General features: G+C 31.6%; 2 protein-coding genes and 1 long non-coding RNA gene across 3 annotated transcripts; 2 read left to right on the forward strand and 1 right to left on the reverse strand.

Annotated features, from left to right (window-relative positions):
• The first annotated feature begins 1,203 nt into the window (after positions 1–1,203).
• Positions 1,204–5,523, forward strand: LOC103869960 (probable glucan endo-1,3-beta-glucosidase At4g16260). The gene is made up of 3 exons (XM_009148047.2): positions 1,204–1,877; positions 1,994–2,477; positions 3,087–5,523. Exons 1-3 carry the CDS (start codon positions 1,814–1,816, stop codon positions 3,610–3,612), a joined length of 1,074 nt encoding a protein of 357 aa, XP_009146295.1. The 5' UTR covers positions 1,204–1,813; the 3' UTR covers positions 3,613–5,523.
• Positions 5,524–13,919: 8,396 nt separating this feature from the next.
• On the reverse strand, positions 13,920–17,081 carry LOC103869976 (ABC transporter D family member 2, chloroplastic). Its single transcript, XM_009148066.3, has 8 exons — positions 16,450–17,081; positions 16,199–16,266; positions 15,792–16,118; positions 15,554–15,718; positions 15,256–15,484; positions 14,945–15,186; positions 14,375–14,854; positions 13,920–14,286 (listed from the first exon to the last, which is right to left on the reverse strand). The coding sequence occupies exons 1-8, from the start codon at positions 16,832–16,834 to the stop codon at positions 14,101–14,103; spliced, it is 2,082 nt and encodes a 693-aa protein (XP_009146314.1). The 5' UTR covers positions 16,835–17,081; the 3' UTR covers positions 13,920–14,100.
• Positions 17,082–17,284: 203 nt separating this feature from the next.
• On the forward strand, positions 17,285–18,018 carry LOC108869804. The gene is made up of 2 exons (XR_001956231.2): positions 17,285–17,507; positions 17,617–18,018. It is a non-coding gene; the product is annotated as an uncharacterized LOC108869804 (long non-coding RNA).
• The last annotated feature ends 6,570 nt before the right edge of the window (positions 18,019–24,588 follow it).

Here is a 24,588-nt window from a genome sequence, read left to right on the forward strand (position 1 = left end):
TATATTATTAAAATATATTTAAAAATCACATTAAATATATAATAAAAACATTTTTAATTTTTCTTATATGTTATATTTTGAATTTTTCAAAACGTCTATAAATTATTAGAAATTTGAATATCCCCACTCTGAAAATTTTGTGATCAATAGATTTTTTTTTTGTCATAATAAGTTACAAATGATCATAAAATTGTATTAATATGAACTATTATTTAATATTATAAGAAGATACACATTATTTTAAAACCATATGAGTAAAAAATATCATTTAATAATAAAACATATATATTTATATATATATATAGATTATACTATATACCATAAGATTACATAAATATTTTAATATTAAAACTTTTAATGAATTTTCAAAAACATTTATAAATTATAAACTTATTAAAGATTTCACATTGAAAATTTTGTTATCGATGATTTAAATATTCAGTTATAAAATGATATGAATGATCATAGAACTGTATGATTATAAATTCTCATTTAATAAATGACTATATAAAACATACTATTCTTAGAAAAATAGGTTGGTCCATCTTGACTTACATTATATTTTTTATTAAACTAACTATCGAATTGATAAATAATCTACCAAAATTTTTTTTGCACTTTCCTTAATTAGAAGCTACGAAATTACCTAATATGATTAACGTATATATGAAAATTAATTATTATGAATAATAAATATTTGATAACAATTTTGGTATCTTAGTTCTTTTTTTTTAATTTTATATTATTGAAAGATATTAAAAATCACATTAAATATATAATAAAAACATTTATATTTTTTCTTATATGTTATATTTGAATTTTTCAAAACGTCTATATTATTAGAAATTTGAATATTCCCACTCTGAAAATTTTGTGATCAATAGATTATTTTTTTGTTATAATAAGTTACAAATGATCATAAAATATAACGCATATGAATTTTTATTTAATAAATATTCAAACTAAATAATATATATATATATAAACACTAATGATTTAAAGCAACAAGATTGGCTGATCAATTTAGTCGTCCAGTTGAAATCTTTCAAAAGTATGTGAAAGACTAAAGTCAAAGTAAATATGGATTTAGAATAGTAGTTATATTTTACTAACCAAATACCGAAAAAACCGAACCGAACCGAAACCAATCCGATATCCGGATTGAACACCCGTAATCCAAATGAAGCTAAACTATTGTTTCATTCTCCAAAATATAATAAAAATAATAACTTAATCCCGCGCAAGGCGCGGATCTTATCCTAGTCTCTTATTAAAAAGAAAAAAAGTTAATAGTCATTCAAAATCTCTTACGTGCTTAATCGAATTTGTTTCTCGTCATTCGTTTAATATTATTACTAAATATTTGATTAAATACACCTGGAGTCGAATAAAATCAAATTTTGTATACGTAAAGACAGAAAAATACATTAACAGTGTTGGAAAAACATAAGCAATCTCCTATCTACTTTCTCGATTTGGAAAGGGACATTTCTCTACCCATTTTTCGATATGATCTTCTCATTTTTACATACATTCATCTTGTACTTACACTCGAGCCGACCTTACGTACTCAATTACTTGACCCGACTAATGACTTTAAATTTGATTTAATAAACAGTAAAGTTTTTATTCTAACTCAACTCTACATAATACACAATTTATACGAACGTATCCATATTCTTAATTATAAAATAAATAAACAAACTCAAGTATACGCACCAAATTTTGCATATAAAAGCTTAAGCATAAACCCAATTAGACAATGAGTTATCGATAACCCACATTATCAATAGACTTACACATCAAATTCGATATGTCACCAATGATCCCACTGTATCTTCTTCTTGCTCTCTTCGCAACCATCCTCGCTCCAACAAGTATCTATCTCTCTCTCTCTTTCTACATGGCTATTATATTATCATTACTAATTATGGTATATAAACTTAATTAACAACATGGCTCATTAATGTTTCAATTTGAATGATGAAACCAGGTGGAGAACCAGTAGGTGTATGTTATGGAATGATGGGGAACAACCTTCCGTCTAAACCAGACACCATCGCTCTCTTCAGACAGAACAACATTCGAAGAGTCCGTCTCTACGACCCAAACCAAGAAGCTTTAAACGCTCTTAAAAACACCGGCATCGAGGTCCTCGTCGGCGTCCCCAACTCCGATCTCCGTTCACTCACTAACCCTTCCTCAGCTAGAGCGTGGCTCCAAAACAACGTTCTTAACCATTATCCCGCCGTTAACTTCAAGTACATCGCCGTCGGTAACGAAGTTATTCCGTCCAACGGCGGTGGCGATGTGCTCCCTGCGATGCGTAACGTTTACGATGCTCTAAGAGGTGCGAATCTTCAAGATAGGATTAAAGTCTCAACCGCGGTTGATATGACTTTGATTGGAAACTCGTTCCCTCCTTCCGCTGGAGAGTTTCGTGGTGACGTTAGGTGGTATATCGATCCCATCATCGGGTAAGTTCATGCATTTGTTTTTTTTTTAAATCAGTTTTCGCTTACGTACTAGTGATAGCTATAACTTTTTGTTACAAAATATTTAAATTCAAACCTTTGTTCCTCTAAATAACATGTTATAACTTATAAGCACGTTATTACTTATTTAAATACTGTAGTACAATAGTTTTTTTTAAAAACTATTCCTACAGTTTCTATAAAATAAATGTTTTTAAAAATTTATTTCTAATATATATATATATATTAATACATTTCGCAGTTTATTAGTTAGTATAACTGTAAATTTTGAAAGTTAAACGAATTTTTTTAATTACTATGGATTTGATATTTTAAAATAGTTGCATAGAAAATAGTACATTTATTATAAAATTTAATAAGTTTTAACGAGTGAAAGAATTAAAAATATTTTAACTGGAAATAGATGGATTATCACTCAATTTAACATTTTGCAATTTTTTACTGGACTAATTAACCTGATTTCACAAAATTTCAATTGATCCAAATAAACTAACGAAACCAAAGCAAGAAGTGTATTTGGTTCGACTTGGGTTTATAAATTCTCAAAACCGAATGTTCATTTTCACCCAATAACTATCTTTGACTAATCAGGTTCTTGACGAGCACGAACTCGGTGTTACTGGCCAACATCTACCCTTATTTCAGCTACATCGGCAACCCACGCGACATCTCCCTCTCCTACGCTCTCTTCACTTCTCCTAACGTCATAGTCTGGGACGGATCTCGCGGCTACCAGAACCTCTTCGACGCCTTACTCGACGTCGTTTACTCTGCCGTAGAACGTTCAGGTGGTGGATCTCTTCCCGTCGTCGTTTCGGAGAGCGGATGGCCTTCAAACGGCGGAAACGCTGCGAGTTTTGATAACGCGCGAGCGTATTACACGAACCTGGCCGCACGTGTGAGAGAGAACAGAGGGACGCCAAAGAGACCTGGGAGAGGTGTGGAGATGTATTTGTTCGCCATGTTTGATGAGAATCAGAAGAATCCTGAGATCGAGAAGAACTTCGGTTTGTTTTTCCCTAATAAACAGCCAAAGTTTCCGATAGCCTTCGCTGGCGTGAGGGAGGGTACCGCTGTTGAGCGATGTTGTTTGAATCGAGATGATGATAATATGTGATCTCACCATGTATATGAGACTTCTATGAATGTTTGAAATAATATGGGGGAGCGATAATCCCATAAATAATAAAAAAAAAATCCAGAAATCATAATTTTTTTTTTCTGTTTGAAATAAAAAGTACCTTGATCCATTTGATTACTCTTACGGGTGTTCAATATGGTAAAACCGAACTAATTTAACTGAACCAAACCGAAATAGAAAAATGGGTTTAGATTTGCTAGTATCGAATAAACTAAATGGTTGTTATTTTTAAGAAACCGCAGTACATGAATATGGTTTGGTATATAAAGCGATCCAACCAAATAAATTGAAAAAAACCGATTAGTTAAAATATATTAGTATACTTATATGTAAATTTTATAATAATTAATAATATATACATATTTATTTTATTAATATTATATTCATAATTAAAGCATTGATATTCATAATTTGTTATTTTGTTTTAAGTTCAAAGGTTGTTTTGTTTTTCTCATTTTCATCAGATTAAATAAAACTTGATTTTTATTTTTATTATTAAATATTTGTGCTAAGATATATTTATATAATAATATTATGATATTACTATTGTCTTATTTTTATTTTAAATATTAAACTAGGTTAAAATCTGCGCTTTCCGAGGAATGAGCATTATATATATATATGTAGTTTTACATATTTTATTTATTTATAATTTTACATACTATAAAATAATAAATATATATTGAGTAATTGAGAATTCAATAACTATTATGTATATAACTAAATTGGTATGAACACATACATAAAAAAATTAATGATATTTATTTATAATCATTTGATGATAAATAAATCCATGTACGTTTAATTGTCATATATATTTTAATCGTATTAAATAATTCTATAGTTTTTACTTAAGGAAATAAGTAATTGTTATAAATTAATAATTAATTTTATAATTAGTTTAATTAAAAGTATAGTATATGTTTAGATGAACCAACCTACTTTTCTCAGGATTCTAAAAATCATTATAGTAATGACATGTGACATCATTCAAAGTTGTAATCTTTTTATTTTAATTTATAGGGGATAAAACCGAAAATATTATATTTAAAGTTAGAGTAAAGAATATATATTTATGTTTTAATAATTCTGATTTTTAATCATATAAACTAATTTATCATCAAGATAAATATAGTTATATGGTTTTTTTATATAAAACAGAATAAACCAAAAATCAATGGTATATAAACTGAACCAAACCAAATTAGATATAGTTCCAATATGGTAGCTATTTTATATAAACCAAATACCGAAAAATAAGAAAATGAACCTAAGTTAACCAGACCGAAATCCGGATTGAACATGCCTACTCTTGACATATAGTCTACACATCTTAAATACCGTTGAATTTGAGAAATCTAACCTTTCTAATGCTTCAATTACCGCTGAATTGTTAGCTTGTTGAATTAGACAGTATTAGCATTGTGATGCAATGTAGGATTGTATGCTTGTTGACAAAACGGCTTTTATGGGTATCTAAAACGGCTTGGTCAACAAAAGTTAAAATTAAAAATGGACAGATTTTAAAAGTTGAATATTAAAATGGCTTAAATGGAACTTGAGTTTAATTTGGCTGTTTTCTCCTATGTTAAAATTTAGATATAACAGATAAATGACATATAATCTGTATGGCTACTACATATATATGTATAATAATATATATATATATATATATACAACTTATAAATTATATGTATGCTTATATATAAAAATTATATAAATAAATTGATCTTTTATGCAGATAAGCTTCAATTGCATCATAAAGACTGGTCAATTTGAACTTGCTTAATTTGTTCAATTGCGATCTTATAATACAATCGTGTAATATATTGATTCAGGTAAATATATTATAATATATAAAATATGAAGATGCTATACTTTTTATTTTAAAAAAAAATAAGAAGATGCTATACTTTATATTTTATAATTAAAAAATGCATTGATTTATTTTGTCACCAATCTCTCTCTCTCTCTCTCTCTCTCTCTCTCTCTCTCTCTCTCTCTCTCTCTCTCTCTCTCTCTCTCTCTCTCTCTCTCTCTCTCAAGAAACTTTTATTTTCCTCATTTTATCAATTTCAGTTTCTCTCTTTCATTTTATTCTCAAGATAAACATCATACAAAGTTGATCCCACACCCACACTTTTGGTCCAAATTAAAATGTGTAATATTTATATAATCCAACTATTTCTTTTGTATAAACACATTGTTGCATATTTGATGTGTTTATCTTTTTTTGACTAATGTGACGACAAAAAAGTTGATGTATTCAGGGTTATTGACAAGATAATGAAGAAGATGAACTGGAACTTCAGTGTCGATCATGCAACACAACATCAACATAGGGTGGATGGAAAAATCCAAATGCCTTAAACGGTTCTTAAGATTTTTCGAGTTGCAATTGTACTTTTGTCAACAATACACTACGACATCTGTTACATGAATGTGAGTTTTTTCTCTTTAAAATAATAATATTGTGTAATATTGTTGATGACATGGAATCTTGGACTCAGTATAGAGTTCTCAAGACACATGATCACCATGGTTCTCTTCCAGAGGAGCTTGTTGGTTTTCCTTTGCTCCAAGAGCTATAATTAAATCAAATCACAAATATAATTTTATACCATTTCCAAAGTAATTCAAAATTGTACTCCTAATTTTCAGTAATCTAGCCAGAAACTTCTTATATGGGTGAATACCGGTAGAACTGGGAGTCTTACTTCTCTCCAAATGTAAGTAAACAAGTCATTTAAAAAAATTAAGTAAAAAAAGAGCAAAAATTCAGTAAAAAGTCATTTTTGTGCATATTTATGTATTATGTTTGATTTCGTTTCTCCAAATGCAATATAGTTATGGAAAACAGGTTAGCTGGTATTAATCTTCAAAGAGATTGGAAACATTACTTCTCTAGAAAGATTGTGAGTAAAGCTTCTTCAATCTATTTTGATTGAACTAATTTTAATTTTATTCGATTTAGTTTTTCCGTGAAACTGTTGGTTTAGTGATTTGAGTTTGTTTGCAATCACACAAGAACAAAATGTGCTTAAGGAACTATCTTAATGACATCGGGAAATATGACAAAAATTTTAGGAGAAAATTGATTATGCTTTTATTTTTAGTTAATTCCTTAGATTTTGTTGCAGCTTTTGTCCCATGTTATCTTCAGTAGAGTTTTTCTTTCTTGGTCTATAGTTATAATGTCTTTCAAAAATTAACTTTCTGAGTCATTATATCCAACGCGTGGGAGTTTATCGGACCTTCAACGACTATATGAACACATATATCGAAGTCTGAGTTTCTCAATTTTTTTGAAAATTCTTTGATATTTAATAATCGCTTGCTTTTGGTAGCTATCGTAGCTCAAACAAGTTCACTGGGAAGATTCCATCTTCATTTTCAAAACTGATCAGCATAATAAACTTGTTACAATCTTCATTTAAACATGTTATGTATTTCTAATCTTGTAGACACTGTGATTATGATAATTTTTTTTGTACTTTAAACATGCATATAAGTGACAACCATTTCAATGGAACAATTCCATATTTAATCCAGAAGTGGAAATAACATTTTCTAATGAATGAGAAACAATTCATTGCTGCTTCTCCTTGTTCACTTTTAATGCCCTAATGATTGTTTCAAGTCATATCCAATCTTTAGTTTGTATCACTCATTAGAGTGTCTGTCTTTTATCCCTATAGGATTAGTTTCGTGACGATATGCCGTTTTCTGTTTTTGAGATGGAAAGTTAGTATGTACTTATAGTGAATGAGAAACATGTATATGTATAACTTTTAAATTTTTTTTAGTCCTTTACCTATTTTACCATTCTTCTCATCTAATTTAGATGCCTACGATTTCTTGAATGTTAGTATGCTTTAGGGTTCTCCATCCAAGTGTCTTGGCTGGACCTGGACCAAGACCAATACATTTTTCCATTGTTACTTACGTATAAACAAAATATCCATATAAGGAATGCTACAAAGTACAAACATCATATTAACATTGATAAAATAGTAAAAGTATAACTTCCGAATCTGATATATATCGTTTATAAAATTTGAAATATGATTAGTTATATGATATAAAGTTATGTTTTAAATATTTTGACATGAAAATGTATAGTTCATATAACTTTGATATGTTATCATATATATATTCTTATAATATGATAACATTGTATATGTATACTTTAATAATATAATAAAATTATGTATATTCATATCTTAACATAAAATTGTTTGTTAATAAATTTGTGATAATAATGATTATATTTATATATAATAACAGTCTATTGATTTGACTATTTTTTAGTATTTACTGATAAGTTTATTTGTTTATGAGATAGGTTACAATCAAAATTGAATCACATTTGACTCATTAATACACATCGTTTTAGCCATGTCATATTTTCAGTCAATCAAATTATAATGTCTTTATTTAAAAAAAAATTCAGTTAATAGTATGATGGATAATTTGATTATAACAAAAACTAATAATCTAATAACACTGAAATCGTAACCAATTCTAGAATCTATTAAAATTATGTAACAAACACCAACAAATTGAGGGTGGAACAGATCTTGATATCAAGATCCAGATCTGTCGAACTTGTGACTTTAATATTTGTATCTGGATTTGTGGTCTCCGAATATCCGTGTTTCGGATATCTGTCTAACACTACAAGAAAACACAAGATTAACGATGAAAATTAACGAGGAAAACTGGTCCTCGTAAATTTACGTTGACTTTACGAGAATCTTACAAGGAAATTTACAATCAACGTTAGTTCGTCGTAAAATAACGAGGAAACGATTTCCTCGTAAAAACCACGCAAGGTAACTTCGTTTTTACGAGGAAAAACTGTTTCCTCGTAAACTCAACGTAAAAGTAGCATCTTCTTTACGAGGAAATAGTTTACGTTTACTTAACGAAGAATTTTCGAGTCCACCCACTTTGTAATTGTAACACGTTTTTTGTTTCGGCTACCTTACTAAATTCCACATAATCACGAGTAATGAAAATGATGATGTTTCTGGTGATGACGAAAATGTCGATGTATCTGACTGATGTATTTGTATTTTAATATGACTGATTTTCAGACTTAATCCATGTGATTTGATGGATTTAATCATGAAAATCTATTTATATAATTTAATTTTATGTAATGGGGTTTGAATTAGTAAGAAGAGATTGAGATTATTAGTTAAGGAATTGTGGTTTTAGAATTTGGGGTTTAGAATGGATATAAGAGATTGAGGTTAAAGGGAGGATGGGGTTGGGGTTGGGGTTTGGGGTTTCGGATTTTAGGGATTTAAACGTAAACATAGTTATTTCCTCGTAAATTAACGAGGAACTTACGACGATTCTTAAAAATAAAGAACGCGGCATTCGTTAATTCCACGTAAGCAGAAATCGTCGTAAAGACCTCATAATAAAAAAACGCTGGCCTCGTTCATTCCTCGTAAAAATAAAAGCGGGCCTCGCTATTCCTCGTAAATTAACGACGATGTAACGAGGAAACGAAACGGGAATAAATTGGTTTGTCGTGATCAAAGTTACACCTCGTGAACAAATCATCAGTGGAGAAGAACCACCATTGCAAGAAGAACAGATAGATGAAGTTGAGGTACCTGAACAACAAATTGATGACATCCTTCTCATTGATCCGCATAATCATGAGTACGAAGATATTACCGACGATGCCACGGACGAAGCTGTTGAAGACGAGTTTAATAAAAATGATGATGTTTCTAGTAATGACGAGAATGTCGATGTATCTGATTGATGTATTTGTGTTTTAATATGATTGATTTTCAGATTTAATGCATGTGATTTGATGGATTTAATCATGGAAATCTATTTATATAATTTAATTTTTGTAATGGGGTTTGAATTAGAAAGAAGAGATTGAGATTATTAGTTAAGGAATTGTGGTTTCAGAATTTGGGGTTTAGAATGGATAGAAGAGATTGAGGTTAAAGGGAGGATGGGGTTGGGGTTTGGAATATATGAAGTAGAAGATAAGGAAGATAAGGAAGAAGGGGTTTGGGGTTTCGGATTTTAGGGATTTAAACATAAACGTAGTTATTTCCTCGTAAATTAACGAGGAACTTACGACAATTCTTAAAAATAAAGAACGTGGCACTCGTTAATTCCACGTAAGCAGAAATCGTCGTAAAGACCTCGTAATAAAAAAACGCGGGCCTCGTTCATTCCTCGTAAAAATAAAAGCGGGCCTCCCTAATTCCTCGTAAATTAACGACGATGTTACGAGGAAACGAAACACGGGCCTCGCGAGTTCCTCGTATATAAAAACACGGGCCTCACGAGTTCCTCGTAACTTTACGAGGAATTTACGACATTTCATAATTTCCTATATATACACGCGAGTTCTCACTTCCCATTTCGTCTCAACTTCCTCTCTCTTTTGTAGCTATGGTACGCTATCTATTTCCTCTCTAATTTGATTAGTTTAGGTAGATTAGGTGGTTAGTGTAGGAAATTTAGATAGTTTTACGGATTTTATGTTAATTAGTGTTGATTAGGTGGTTAATGTAGAGAACTTAGTTAGATTTATAGAGTTTGTTAATTATTGTTGATGTTAATTTTAGGCGAATCATCATCCGTCACACATGCCGACGCGGATGTAGAGAGGAGGAGTGAGGAATTCTACCGGGGATGAACGACCCTTAGTTTTTTTTTTTTCGTTGGTTGTATTATAAATTCAAAAATTATTTATGTATAAATTATTTTCGTATTTAATATTATTTTTAAATTAGATTTTTATTAAATAATTAAATACATTGTTTTTTTTTAATCTGGAAAATATAAACTCAAAGTAAATTCGTAGCTAAATTACGACAACCTTACGTGGAAATTTTACGAGGAATTAACGAGTAAAATATTTACGTCAACACTACGAGGAAAGATTAACGAGTATTTGATGTGGAAACATTTACGTGTTATTTACGAGGAAATGTTTTCAAGGTATTTACGAGGAAATGTAGCGTCCCCCTTACGTGGAAGGGTTACGTGGTTTTTATGACGAATACTTTGCTTCGTCTTTACGAGGAAATGTTTTCTCGTTAGTTTACGACGAATTAGCGAGGAAATATGCGTTACAACGAACAAATAACGACGAAACGTGTTTCCTCGCTAGTTCCTCGTAAAACTGATTTTACGACGAACTTATTACGAATTTCGCCGTCGTTAATGTTGTGTTTTCTTGTAGTGTAAATATTACAAAACTAAATATTTATACAATTTTTATAAAATATATTTATAATATTTTAAAATTTAAAATATTAGAATATAATATAATAAACTTATTTTATGTATAAACATTAACAAATTAAAAATAAATACTAAATATCAAAAACTTAATATATTTAAAGTTTCGAATCCGGATTTGGATTTAAAAATCATGATATCCAGATACAAATCCGATTTTACCGGACTCAAAATTTTACTATCTAGATCCAGATCTAGTCACTCCGAATATCCTATTTTTGCAACAGATCTCGGATCTGATCCGAATCCCAGGTAATAATTCTCAGCCCTATAATAAATTACATATATATATATATATATATATATATATATATATATATATATATATCTCAAACACTGCTTTATCGCTACGTCATGAGATTCCTTACGGTCTTGCATATATTGGCTTTGCACCCTGACAAAATTGGGTTAAATCCGGTTGAGTGTGAATTAGATTACGAAGACATCCCACTTTTCTTTTGTATGTTGTTGCATCAATTTCTTTTTCTTTCTCGGATTTCGATAGCTTAAGTCTAGATTCCATAGGTGCGTGAGTCATATTGCAATCCTTCATTCCAGCTTCTTCTAAGATCTTTAACGCATAGTTTCCTTGGTTCAATGTGATTCCTCCTTGATGTTGAATCACTTCAATCCAAGATAGTATGTTAGTTTTATCAGATCACTCATCTCAATCTTTGTTGACATTTCCTTCTTGAACTCGTGAATTAGTTTAACATTTGTTCGCGTAATAAACAAGTCATCGATGTAGACTTTAACAAGTATGAGATTCTCTTCTATCTTCTTTCGTTAAACTGATAGCTCTCTTGAACATCTTTTGAACTAAAGCTTGGTTTCTTGTTTTAATGTTCGGTTTCTTGTCTCGAAAGACTTCATACGGGGTTCTATCCTTGACTGATATTGTAGCAATTATGTTTAAGAGATACATTGAATGCCTTATCGCCTCTCCCATAGATAATTTGCCACCTGTATATGCTTTAGGATACTCCAAGTAATCTCCATAAGAGTCATGTTATGTTTTTCAACAACTCCGTTCTGTTGTAGTATACGGGGTTTTGAGATATCGTTTTATCCCTGAGGACTCACAAAACTCGTTGAATTTCTGTGATACAAAACTCCCCTCATTTATCTGTTCTGAAAGTTTGTATTCTTTTTCCTGAGTCTTGTTCTACCAATGATTTGAATTTCTTGAAAGCATCGCTTTTTTTCTTTCCCAAGAATCGTCACATATACTTGAATGATCGCCAATAAAAACAAAGATATACTTGTTTCCAGGGACCGGGCTTAGTGTTATCGGACCACAGAGGTCGCCATGAATCAGTTCAAATATATTGTCAACTCGGTACGAGGTTGCTTGTCATGTTTTCTTTCCAAGTAAGCATGAGCCACAGACCTTTTTATCAAAGTTAACGTGTGGGATTACAAGAACTAGTTCTCTTTGTACCACGGATTTGATCGTCTCGAGGTTTAAGTGTCCTAACTTGCATTCCATCTGCTTGAATCACTAGTTGAGGTCGAAAGTAGGCACATAGTGTCTTTTTCCCATACTAACCTTATACACTATGTTTTTCAATCTCTTTGCCTTGAGCAGTAGCTTTCCATCATGGTCATGCATGGTCAAGCATTCTCCTTTCAGTCTTATATCACATCCCACTTCAGTAGGTTGTCCAAGGCTAATGATATTGCTTTTCAAATCAGGAATACAGTACGCATCACACATTGTCTTTGGTTCCCCTCGTTGAATTTAATAGATCCCTTTCCTTTAATGTCTATACGAGAATCGTCTCCGAATTTTATCTTTCCTGTAATAGACTCGTTGATTTTGGAGAAATACCGTCGATCTCCAGTCATGTGATTGTTAGCTCCGTTATCGACATACCACATATTTTCTTCACCAGTGTTTGCTTTGTATTTACTTGTAATGACATTTTCTTTATTCAAGTAAACAACTTCATGCATCATTAGTTCATCCGCATCAGGGATTACATGGTCACACAAAAAGGGACCGTCTTTTTATGATTCTTGGTGAAATTTCAGATCTGTTAAATTAAGCATCCTTCATTTCAAGGTTATCATCGACGCATATCTATTTTTTCTTGTCACTCAAATTTATTCAAAATGTATATGTATGTCATAATGAAGATGTACAAATTGCTACTACTGTCTGCATAAGTTATAAAGAAATGGATTCTTGATGTACTGAAAAACTTCTATGTGGACATCTAACAAAACTCGTTTTTCTGTATTGTATAGTAGGAGTTTGGTTTGGGCAACTTCTAAGCACAATGTCTACCTTATGTCACACTTTTTAGGTGAGCCACTGCTATACTTCGACATCTGGAAAGCATAAAGTTCTCAGTGTTCAAAGTCATGTTTCCCCTGCCAAAGTTAGTTTTTCTTCCGGAACCATGAAAGTTCTTCTATAAAAATTTACATCCGCTAATGGTGATTTTTTAATAAAAAAAATCTTATGTGGGTGCATAAACATTCTGGAATATTGTTATTAAATAGAGATTTACAAAGACTCAAGTGAGTACACTTGCACTAGTGAGACATAATTTTAGGTTGCTTTCCTACTCCTACATTTTAAGATTATAGTTCCAGAGAGGAGAAGAGGGTTGTCTGTTTCAAATTTTGTGTGGTGTCTATCACAGACCCGTTTCTTGGATTAATAGTTGCATTTATTTGTGTTTAATGATTAATTATGGTTACTCACAGACTTGATTTTTTAGATCTATCGTTTGTTCACGAATGCATGTGTTTTTCTTACTACAGATGGAAAGTTTGGCCGTCATACAAGGAGTGATCCACGTTTGCATCATAAATCTTTTAGTGTAAGAGTGACAAGAGCAGAGGTAGGAGAAAATATATTTGGATAAATATTCCAGCCCCCGTAATTTGTATCATCCGTGTGTGGTTTGTTTTTTTTTTTTTTGTCACAATCCGTGTGTGGTTTGTTTATCCAAGTTTTGGTGAATATATAGAAGAGATAAACATCAATCTAACAAAACAATTTTACCATTTTACACTAAGATTTTATAACTGTTGTAATTTGTATGTACAAAAAGGATGTTTCAGACGATGTCTCTTTCAGGACAAAGCATGTTTCAGGTTCTTCTCTGTCTCTTATGTAAACAATAATTAATCAGGTTTTGAGAGGCTTTCACTCCGCACCTCTTATTGATTCAACAAAGAATCTTCTCTGGCATTCACGTCCTCTGTTATTCTCCAGTTCCGTTCTATGCTCTTCGGGTCTGCCGTTGAGATGTGTAAGATCTTGTTATGGAACTTGGTTAACGTCTGCCGATGGCCAATGCTTATGTATGTAATCCCAGCTGACTGGATTTGCTGGTAGAGGTGTGCCTACGCACGCATCATGAGAAATGAATTGGCACTGTTACATACAAGATATTCTTCTAAAAATGAGAGGAGAAAGCACCCAAGTAAGTACCTCGTTAGCTTCATCCAAAGCACTAGTGGACTCATCAAGGAGAGCTAGCTTCGGCTGACACAATAATAACCGTGCAAAGGCAAGGCGCTGCTGCTCACCAAGTGAGAGCACACTGGACCACTCATGAAACGAATCAAGACCACCAAAGCGATCTACTATATGTCCAAGACGAACATTCTTTAGCGTCCGCATCAGATCATCTGTTGTTGGCTTCTTAAGCTCATCCATTCCATCGTCTCTTTCACTGCCCCCATCCATAGTAGTAGTAGTCCAGGCAGGATAAAGCAATTGCTGACGCAGAGTTCCTAGAACCATATAAGGCCTTTGTGGAAGGAATAAAACGTCACCCGGACTTGTTTTAACTGAATTTTCCAGAGTTTGAGGATTGAGGTAGAAGGTGATTCTTCCTTTCCCTGACCTCCAAAGACCAGCCATTGCTCTTAGGAGAGAAGTTTTACCACTCCCACTAGGACCCATTATCTGTTCAAATATGCCATTTAGTACCTACCTTGTTTTAGCATCTATGCTTGAAACCAGAAATAGTCAAGTCAAAAAAAATGAAAACTTAACCAGTAGATGATCCTTGTCATATATATAAGCAGTTAAGTTGTGAAGTAATGTGGTTCTATTTGTTGGTGTCTGAAGAGTCAGCTCCTCGATCTCCAAAAGCTTTTGGTTCTGAGGTCGAGACTGGACTGAAGAACCATTGGAATCTACTGGCAAAGAAGACCTCTCCGCACTCTGATACGTCAGCTCAATCTCGTCCATGGTGTGAGAGGTGATGTTGTTATCCAAAAGATCATCAAATTCACCTGAGTTGTAAACAAGTCTTTGATATGGTTAGAGGTACGTACAAGAAATGCAAAAATGAGTGTTATTACCAAGTCGGTCAATGACAGCAGAGAAAGCGCTGATAGCTTGAAACTGATAAACAACGAGGGAGAAGTCTCCAAGGATGTGATTGAATGCAGAGACAGACTGGTTAATAACACCAAACTCAATTTTGCCAGAGAAAAACATTGGGGCAACAAGAGCAGCTGGAAGAATCTGAATGAGGTAGCGGTACCCATCCGTGAAGAACTCCAGGTTTCTAGATGCTATCAGCAATTCCTGCAGCACGTGAAACGAATGAACAAACCAAGCTAAGGGATAAGAGAATCAGAGGGTGGTAAAGGTTACAGTTAAATTATCAAAAGCGCTTCTGAAACGCTCGAGTAGAAGCTGCATCTCATTCTGCTCGCCTCCGTAGAAAGCAATGGATTCAGCATTTTCCCTGACGCGGACAAGGTTGTAACGAAAGTCAGCCTCTTTCTTCTCTTGCATAAAGTTGAGATTCACTAGTCCCTGAGAAAGGGAAATTAAACTAATGTCAAAATGGAATTAGTTTAATACTGCAGCAAGCAAGCAAGCAATATACCTTGCCGATAAAGACACTGATGGCAGTTCCGCCAAGGGAGTAGACCAAGAGAAGGAGAAAGAGGGGAGGGTAAATTGTGAAGAGGATGTTGCTAAAGGAGATGAGGTCGATGGTGGCGCTGAAGAGCGTGAGGGAGAAAGACAAGGCTGTAGAAGTGAAGGAGCTGAGGTCGTCAACAATGCGCTGATCAGGATTGTCGATCATGGACTGGGACTGAATCTTGTAGAAGGTTTGGTCTTTCAGATAGCGCTGGAGGTAGTGTTTGGTCATCCAAGACCTCCATCTCAGTGATAGTGTCTCTTTCGCATAATCTCTCAGCACAAAGAACTGCAAAAACATATATCGTCGTCCAGTCAGCTTTAAAAAATAATAAAAAAAAAGAAAAAAGGGGTTTTCAGCCAGCTCACAGGGATTCCACCGGCGAAGCCACAGAGGTAGTAAAGCAACTGCTTGGTGAACTGCTCTTGGTCCTTGTCTTTGAAGGAAAGAGAGAAAGAAACGTTAAGAGGAGATATATTGAATGTTTTCAATTAAAAGCTTTCTTAGCTAAAGTTTGTTACATTGGTTCAGTAAAAGGAAGCTAAACCAACCGGTATAATACTTAACCGATATATACATGATCTAATAGGAGAGTTTGAAGAAGAAGAAAAAACGTTACTGGAGAGAGCATTGTAGAAATCACGGCCGAGGAAATTGAATCCGACGCTGATTCCGGTTGTGGCCAGAGTTAGAGCGAAGACGGCGGCGAGGCGCAGCCTGGCCTGGTCTTTATCCTCCGAAAACCAGTAAGGCGCAGCGACTTTCCAGAATCGCTTCCAAAGAGCCCTCAGCTCCGACGCCTTATCCGGACGAGGTGGTTGCGGCAGCAAAGAGGAGGATGAGGAGGAGGAGACAGCGGAGACGCGTCTTCGGAAACGGGAAATTTTGCTCCGATGAATAGTTGATTCGTGGCGAAGAGGAGGAGGAGGAGGAAGATGTAAATGGCGGAGGAGGACGAGGTGAGAACAAGGAGTGGGGAAAGGGGGAGCTGTTATCAAAATCATCGGAGGCTTTGTTTCGTTTTATGGGATGGAGAAATGAATTGTATTTTAATGGAATTGCGAACATCAGCATTTTACTGCACTTTTTTCAAAGTATGAACGATTTTATTGGTAAATATATTTTTTAAATTCTTACGATGATGGATTTTAATGGAATTCTTTGTAGAGTAATGTCGCTAATGTAGCGTAAAATTCTCCAGCCTTCCCAGACCACAAAAAATTTGAGATCTAATAAGATAAGTGTTGGTTGGTAAGGAGAAACGTGGAGTGTTTTCCTTCCACGTCTATCCCTTTAAAAAGAAAAAAAAAAGGAGTTCAAACATTTCAAGTGCCTCAACTTCTGCAGCCTCATTCAATGGATGCTTCACAAAATTATGTATGTTACAACAATATCTCAGGCCAAGGTACTGTCTGTCTCTGCACACGACATTTCCAGTTGCTTCACGTACTCGACTCTCTCTCTCTCCTCATCACCACCAGGTTTTCATATTCCAAGGAACTTCTTGAATAAAGCTGAGAATACAAAGCACAAAGGGTATTTTAAAAAAAAAAAACTTTATAAGTAATCAAATACACTTTATACAAAGTAGTTTTTCTGGTGAAGTAATAGAAGGCAATGTATGGCGCACACTTCATCGGCAAGCTCAAAACAGGGGCGGACGCAGGCGGTTGATGGGTGTGGCACTTATCCCACACTCATTTTTGTTTTTGCTAAGTAACTCAACACAAATTTAGTTAAAACCCCTAATCTATATATTTATTCTGCTGCTTCATGTTCTTGCTAGGTGTGGACTTTCTGCTGAGCTTTCTCTCATCAAAGTGCACAGATAACCCCAAGTGATTCATCACTTGACGCTGTCCTCATGAGATGGTTGATATCGGGTTACTGCCTTAAAGAGCAACTAAAGCATTTCAAAGCAAATGTAATAAAATCCCAGACTTCATGTTTAGTCGGTTCGGTTCGGGTTTAGTTACATATCCAAGATCCGATTGAATCCGATATAGTTTCAGTTTGAGATATTAATCGGGTTATCGGTTCTAAAACTATTGATTTGTACATGACTTCCTCAAACGAGATTATTTTCTTTGAAAATAACTTTGGAAGGCTCGTTTGTCAACCATATAAGACTCTCTTTTGAATTATATGTAACAACGTCAGATATAGCTTGACAAACCAAAGCCTTTTACGAACGAAAATCATACATACATAATGAAACGTAAACAAATAAAAATTAACAAATAACAACTAACAACTCTATAAGCTTAAGAAACACTATTTAAACTTTTTTTTAAACATTGTTTAAGCTTGAGAAGCAAACTTATTCATAATTGAATTTCAAATGCAATTGCCAAAATATAAAAACATGAATATTAACCAAATACCAAAATATATATTACACTTAGTATTTGAGTTAATTAATCATGTACTAGATAATTATTTGAGATGTTTAATAATAATTTAGTGTACTTTTGATACATATTAGGAATTGAGATTATATTTAGTACAAATTACTTTTTTTGGAATTTTGAATTTTTGGGTTCTATCGAATATCCATTTGAGTTTGGATTCGTTTCGGGTAAAACCCATAACCCGAAATAACATAAAATAAAATCTATTCGGTATTTATGTCACTCGGTTCGGATTTATTTTTATATGTTCGAGTTTTCAGGTTCGGTTTATTTGCCCAGCCATGCATAAAACAAAGAAGCAATCACACACTTTAAACATTGAAAACCACAAAATTCACACACAAAAAAAAGATCATTTACCTTGGAAAGCGACAATGAGTTCTTGCCAGGGCCGTCTTTTAGCACGTGCAAGTGGAGCGGTCGAACAGGGTCCAAAATTTAAGAGGGCCCATAATTTTCTTTTATTTTAGTAATAGTTATAAATTTAAAATCATATATTTATTAAAAATCAGATTGCTATATTTAAATTTAATTTTCGTATTTATTAACCAATAATTTTTGTTTACATAACTAACAAAAATGCAATAAGTCATGAAAAAATGAACATTTATATCAATTTATATATTTTGGAAAGTAAAAAATAGTTGTTGGTGTTTGATTTGATATTCAATGTAAATTTAGAAAGTTAATATTCTAATTTGATTATATTTAGGAAACTATTATTTAATTAGTGATTATAAATAAGGAGAGAAATATATAATTTTCAGCAATTTTTACAAAAAATAGTAAACACAAAGAAGAATGACTAGTCTAAGCTTCTATCGAGAAGAAAAATGAAGAGTCTCCAACTTCTTGTTTAATCAAATCAAGAATCTACGGCTTTTGGTCTAACCATTATCCATGTTCTATTGCTCTATTAATTTTCTTATAGATTATAACTCATGATTATGGATACTGAAAAAATCAAAAGAAAAAAAAAACTGAAAAATTCATAATTTCAGATAGGTATTTTTCATAAGGTTTTAATTATAAAACCAAAAGATGTTTCTTCCACTCAAATTAGATTGGTGTATTTGTTATATATTATAACAATATTTTGCCAAAAAAAACATAAATTATTTCAGGTTAGTAAAAAGGGCCATATATATTTTTTTTTTAACATGGTCTCTTTAGAGTTTGAGACGGCCCTCGTTCTTGCTTTCTCCTTTGGATGAGGAAAAGCTTCGGAAGCTAGAATTGATGTTCCTCTCGGCCTCTCAACTGATTCATGGTCCCTGATGCGACGGGCAAAGTGAATCAACTTGGCCGTGTTCAATAAGTACTCTACCTAAACAAACTCACCTGGGACGAAAAAGACCAAAAACACTCCAAGAAAATATATTGACAGGCCCAGATAGAGAGAGACATGCGATTGAATTCTATTGTAAAAACACTATGATTTGGTTTACTCTTGTTTTCTATGAAAAAAAGTACATTGAAATCTATCGTAACTGAAATCAGTCATTACCTTTTTATTTTAATAAATAAATAGTTTTAATAATTTGGGTATCCGAATCAATTGGATCTTTGACTTTAAAATAAACTATATTCTGATCCGCTCTTTTAAGAATTTAATTTGTTTTACAATTTTATAAAAATTTAATTTTTATATTTATATTTTTTAATTTTTTTTAGATATTTAATTTTCATATTTTTTTCTTTGTAATTATATTTATTTTTTTATTCGTAACTATATTTGTGTATAAATTTTAATCAAATTCTATTTTATAAAATAATGCCAATTTAAAAATTGATCTGGCATACATTGAGTTCTTTGTAAACATATTTGTTTGTTCTAGATCTTGATATGTGAGAATACTGTTGGTTTGTAATTTTTTATTTTTATGTTTCTATAAATATGTAACATTTTTCTGTATTTTTCTCTTATATGTTAAAATTTTTAATTTATATATATATTAATAAAGTAGAAGAGAAAGGCTCCACATGCTGCCACCTCACCTCTCCTATCTCCATATCATGCCACGTGTCGAGCAGAGACAACTTCTTCTTTACTCTTTTGCTTCGAACACACGATTTTCTCTTTCTTTTTTCTTTGGGCGTTCTTGGGCTTTCTGTTTATTTATTGAACGGCCCGTTTCTTTTTTAAGGTTAGCTATGTCATCTTCATCTGAAAGCCATCGCCTTCCATCGTCCCCAATCGTGCATTCTTGTAACGTCTTCCATGTTTATTAAAATCAAACTTTAATTCAATCATTAAGTTTCACCCCACCTCTCTTCCACTCCGTCTCATTTATGCTCATTAACAATCGGTGTTTGCAACATATCCAAGGTCGAGTTATAAATAAGTGTTTTGGAGCGATGAAGATCTGCGCCATTGAGATTTAAGTTAATAAGTGGGTTATTATCTCCTTTGAGAAAAGGGATCAATTCCACTAGTTTGTCTATTTCTCTGCTTCAAAGAGTTTAGACTCTAAACTTTCTATATTTTGATTTTAAAGAATAAATGAAAAAAAAAAACCAAAAAGAGGTAATTTTGATTTGCCCAAATAAATCCATATTGTTTTAACTGTCTTGAATAATTAGCAAAACATATATGAAAAAGTACATATCACAGATATAAAAGAACCAATAAAATAAAATATATTCATAATCGTGTATTGAAAAGTACCAAAACATAAGTTAAGCTACTAAAATACCTTATAAATTACATTCAAACAATTCCCTTTAATCTTTCTCGCAGTCCCATGAAAAAAAAAAGTATCTCATATTTACAAATAACGCAACTCAAAAAATGACAAAATGGTATATATATCTATCACCCATCCCCTGCAAAAACAAAACAAAAATATTCCACTACAACCATGAATTATATAAAATTCATGCAAATCTTAGTTATGACTCATTTAGTTATAAAACAACACTCCCTATACAAACTTTAAAATAAAGAGCACAAATGTCTTGGGTTAGCTAAACCATAAACTGCTTAACAATTTAAAATTAAAGTTATATTATTACTAAACCCGAACGCTACATAACAACTAATACTATGAAAGTCTCTTCAAAATAAACACAATATGAAAATAATACATAGTCTTTGTAAAAAAGAACCTGTAAAACGTTAAAAACGGCAATTCAATACAAAAAAATAACTCCAAAAAATTTAACACCTATGAATAAATGATCTTTAAAACCAAAGTTAGAAGAAGACAATTAATTCATCTTTTTAACCTCACCCTATATAATACGTTTCTACAATACCTTATGCTCCCACAGATACTCCAAGAATGAATAACCAACCACTTATATCTCATCGGCTGTCACATCAAACAAGTTGTTCAGGTGAAAACCCAAAGCAAACACTACTACATCCACAGATCCAACACACAATAATCCATCATTGATTTTCAGCTACCATCTATCATCGACAGCGAAGGTAATTTTAATGACTTAATAACTGAGCGCATGGAATACATGTTAACATATCATGACATTCATTACCTCGATTCAACATTTCTCATTGAAGAAACTATTGAATACGTGATGAATGAAGTAAGAGACGTCAGAAATATCTTAGTTAATGATCTTCAAGTTACTCTAATTATCAAAGACTATAACCAAAACGCAACATCAAGACTAGACGTTGATCTGATCATCACCGATCTAAAGGGTAGTAATAGGCCTCCAACTATGGAAAAGGAAAATGATATATGCGTTGTATGCTTCCGAAATTACAAAGATGGAAACAATCTTGGCTCTCTTACTTTCGGCCATAATTTCCATTTTGCTTGCATTGATCAATGGATTCGTACAAAAAAAATTGTCCGGTATGTAAGAAAATAATCTATGATGCTAGCTTAATTAAAAAGTTAAAAAGGTTTATTGGATACTAATTCTAATATCATTTATGTCATATTCTGTATTTTGATTTTAATTTTAAGAAATAATTATAAATAATTTGTCCTCATTAATATATATTTTTATTTCTCACCATTGCTTTCTCATAAAAAAACAACAACAACAACTAACACTTTTATACAACATTCTATAGCTCAAAATATGGCTACATCAACTAATACAAATTAGACCAAAAGATAATCGCCCCGCGCGTAGCGCGGGTACACCACTAGTGTACTTATAACGTAGGGTTGTCCTAACGTAGTGATTAGTGTATATTAACAGAAAAATGTAGGGTTATATAACGTAGGGTTAATTTTTTTTTACTTGTTGATAATCACCCTAATGTATTGGTTATTGTTTAAATTAAATTAAATAAATTTATATAAAAATAATAATAAGTGGCTCATTAAATAAATAATTGGACATAACATTTATCAATAGATAGTTTAACTTATTTTATATTTAATAAATGTTTTGTATATTTGATTTAATAACCCGCAAAAACTACAATAGTGAAAACATAAATCATTATCTAGTACACTATAAAGGTAAGATATTATAAATATTAACTAAATTTAGATATTTTTTATTAAAAATATATAACAATTTTAATTGTGGCCATATTATATTAATTGAATAGTTTAAATTTAGTTAAATCATATATTGATCTAAATTTGAAATGTTGGTCGTTTGTTGTAAAAATAAAATAAAAAGAGTATAGATAATGGTTACATTAAATATTTGATAGGTTAATTATAAAACCAAAAACATGAACCAACTAAACATCATAAATAGAAGAATTAGATGTAATATAATGTGGATGATAAATATCATGGTCCCAATTTCAAAACAAAAACATTATACCATGGGTCTCTGAAACTTGATGGTGGCCTTCTCTAACGCTTGAAGATGAGTGTCATAAAACTTAGCATTAAGGAGGGTTATTGGAACATGAATTTGTGTGGAATTTGATGATTGTAATAGTTGAGAGGATTTTACAAGTTAACTAGATTTAACAAATTTTATCAAATTTTATACATAGATTTTCATTACTTGTGTATAGAATTCTATTGATTGTTATTACCTTTTAAAGTAAGAAACTAATGGTGGTAGAAAAAAAATGATTTCAATTAAGGAAATTCTTAAACAACTTTTAAAAAAGTTTTTGTCACAAAAAAGATCTCAAGAAATAAAATGACCAAAAAATTTAATTTCTACTTCTTACTTTATAGATATATAAATAATAATAAAAAATATTTTTTTTTATAATTTCGAAATATATGTTTTAAATTTTAATTTTTGTAAAAACAATTTAAATTATTATTTTTGAAATGTTTTTTTAAAAAATTCGAAAGTGCTTTTTAAAACAATTTTTACAGTTTATATTTTAAGTTTTTAATATTTTTTTTCTATTTTTTTAAGTTGTGAATTGTATCATGTTAAAGTTGTGATTTGTATATTATTTCATTCTTCAATTTGAGTTTTTGTATGTGAGTGTATTTTATTACATTGATTTCAAAAATCTTATGGGTATAGTTGATATTCTCAAAGTTTAGTACTATGAGTAAAAACAACGAAAATTTACATTCCAATAACAATTTATTTTAATAGAATCTTAAAATCAATGAAAACTAAAAAATTTCAATAACAAAGGATTTTGAGTGGCCCAATAACAATGGATTCTATTTAGATTTTAACAATTCACAAACCAATAACAATGGAATCTCAAAATTTAATGATTCCTCTAGAATTCTTTGCCCAATAAACTTTTTAAGTTGTGAATTGTATCATGTTAAAGTTGTGATTTGTATATTATTTCATTCTTCAATTTGAGTTTTTGTATGTGAGTGTATTTTATTACATTGATTTCAAAAATCTTATGGGTATAGTTGATATTCTCAAAGTTTAGTACTATGAGTAAAAACAACGAAAATTTACATCCCAATAACAATAGATTTTAATAGAATCTTAAAATCAATGAAAACTAAAATTTTTCAATAACAAAGGATTTTGAGTGGCCCAATAACAATGAATTCTATTTAGATTTTAACAATTCACAAACCAATAACAATGGAATCTCAAAATTTAATGATTTCTCTAGAATTCTTTGCCCAATAACCCCCCCCCCCCAATGATTCCTCTAGAATTCTTTGCCCAATGATTCCTCGAGAATTCTTTGCCCAATAATCTCAAAATTCAATAACAAAGGATTTTGAGTGGCCCAATAACAATGGATTCTATTTAGATTTTAACAATTCACAAACCAATAACAATGGAATCTCAAAATTTAATGATTCCTCTAGAATTCTTTGCCCAATAACCCCCCCCCCCCCCCCCTAGAATTTAGTTGTAACCGTAGACTATTATATGTTAGTCAAGCATATATTAATAATCTATTTAGATTTTAACAATTCACAAACCAATAACAATGGAATCTCAAAATTTAATGA

This window comes from Brassica rapa, chromosome A01, assembly GCF_000309985.2.
Source record: "Brassica rapa cultivar Chiifu-401-42 chromosome A01, CAAS_Brap_v3.01, whole genome shotgun sequence".
In the NCBI taxonomy this organism is placed as follows: domain Eukaryota; kingdom Viridiplantae; phylum Streptophyta; class Magnoliopsida; order Brassicales; family Brassicaceae; genus Brassica; species Brassica rapa.

Coding starts and splice junctions, on each gene's coding strand:
- LOC103869976 (XM_009148066.3), bottom strand. CDS start 16,834: ATGATTTTGATAACAGCTCCCCCTTTCCCCACTCCTTGTTCTCACCTC. Junction 16,267..16,449: donor TTTCTACAATGCTCTCTCCA/GTAACGTTTTTT, acceptor TTTCCTTCAAAG/ACAAGGACCAAGAGCAGTTC. Junction 15,719..15,791: donor TCAGTGTCTTTATCGGCAAG/GTATATTGCTTG, acceptor TCCCTTTCTCAG/GGACTAGTGAATCTCAACTT.
- LOC103869960 (XM_009148047.2), top strand. CDS start 1,814: ATGTCACCAATGATCCCACTGTATCTTCTTCTTGCTCTCTTCGCAACC. Junction 1,878..1,993: donor AACCATCCTCGCTCCAACAA/GTATCTATCTCT, acceptor TGATGAAACCAG/GTGGAGAACCAGTAGGTGTA. Junction 2,478..3,086: donor TATATCGATCCCATCATCGG/GTAAGTTCATGC, acceptor TTGACTAATCAG/GTTCTTGACGAGCACGAACT.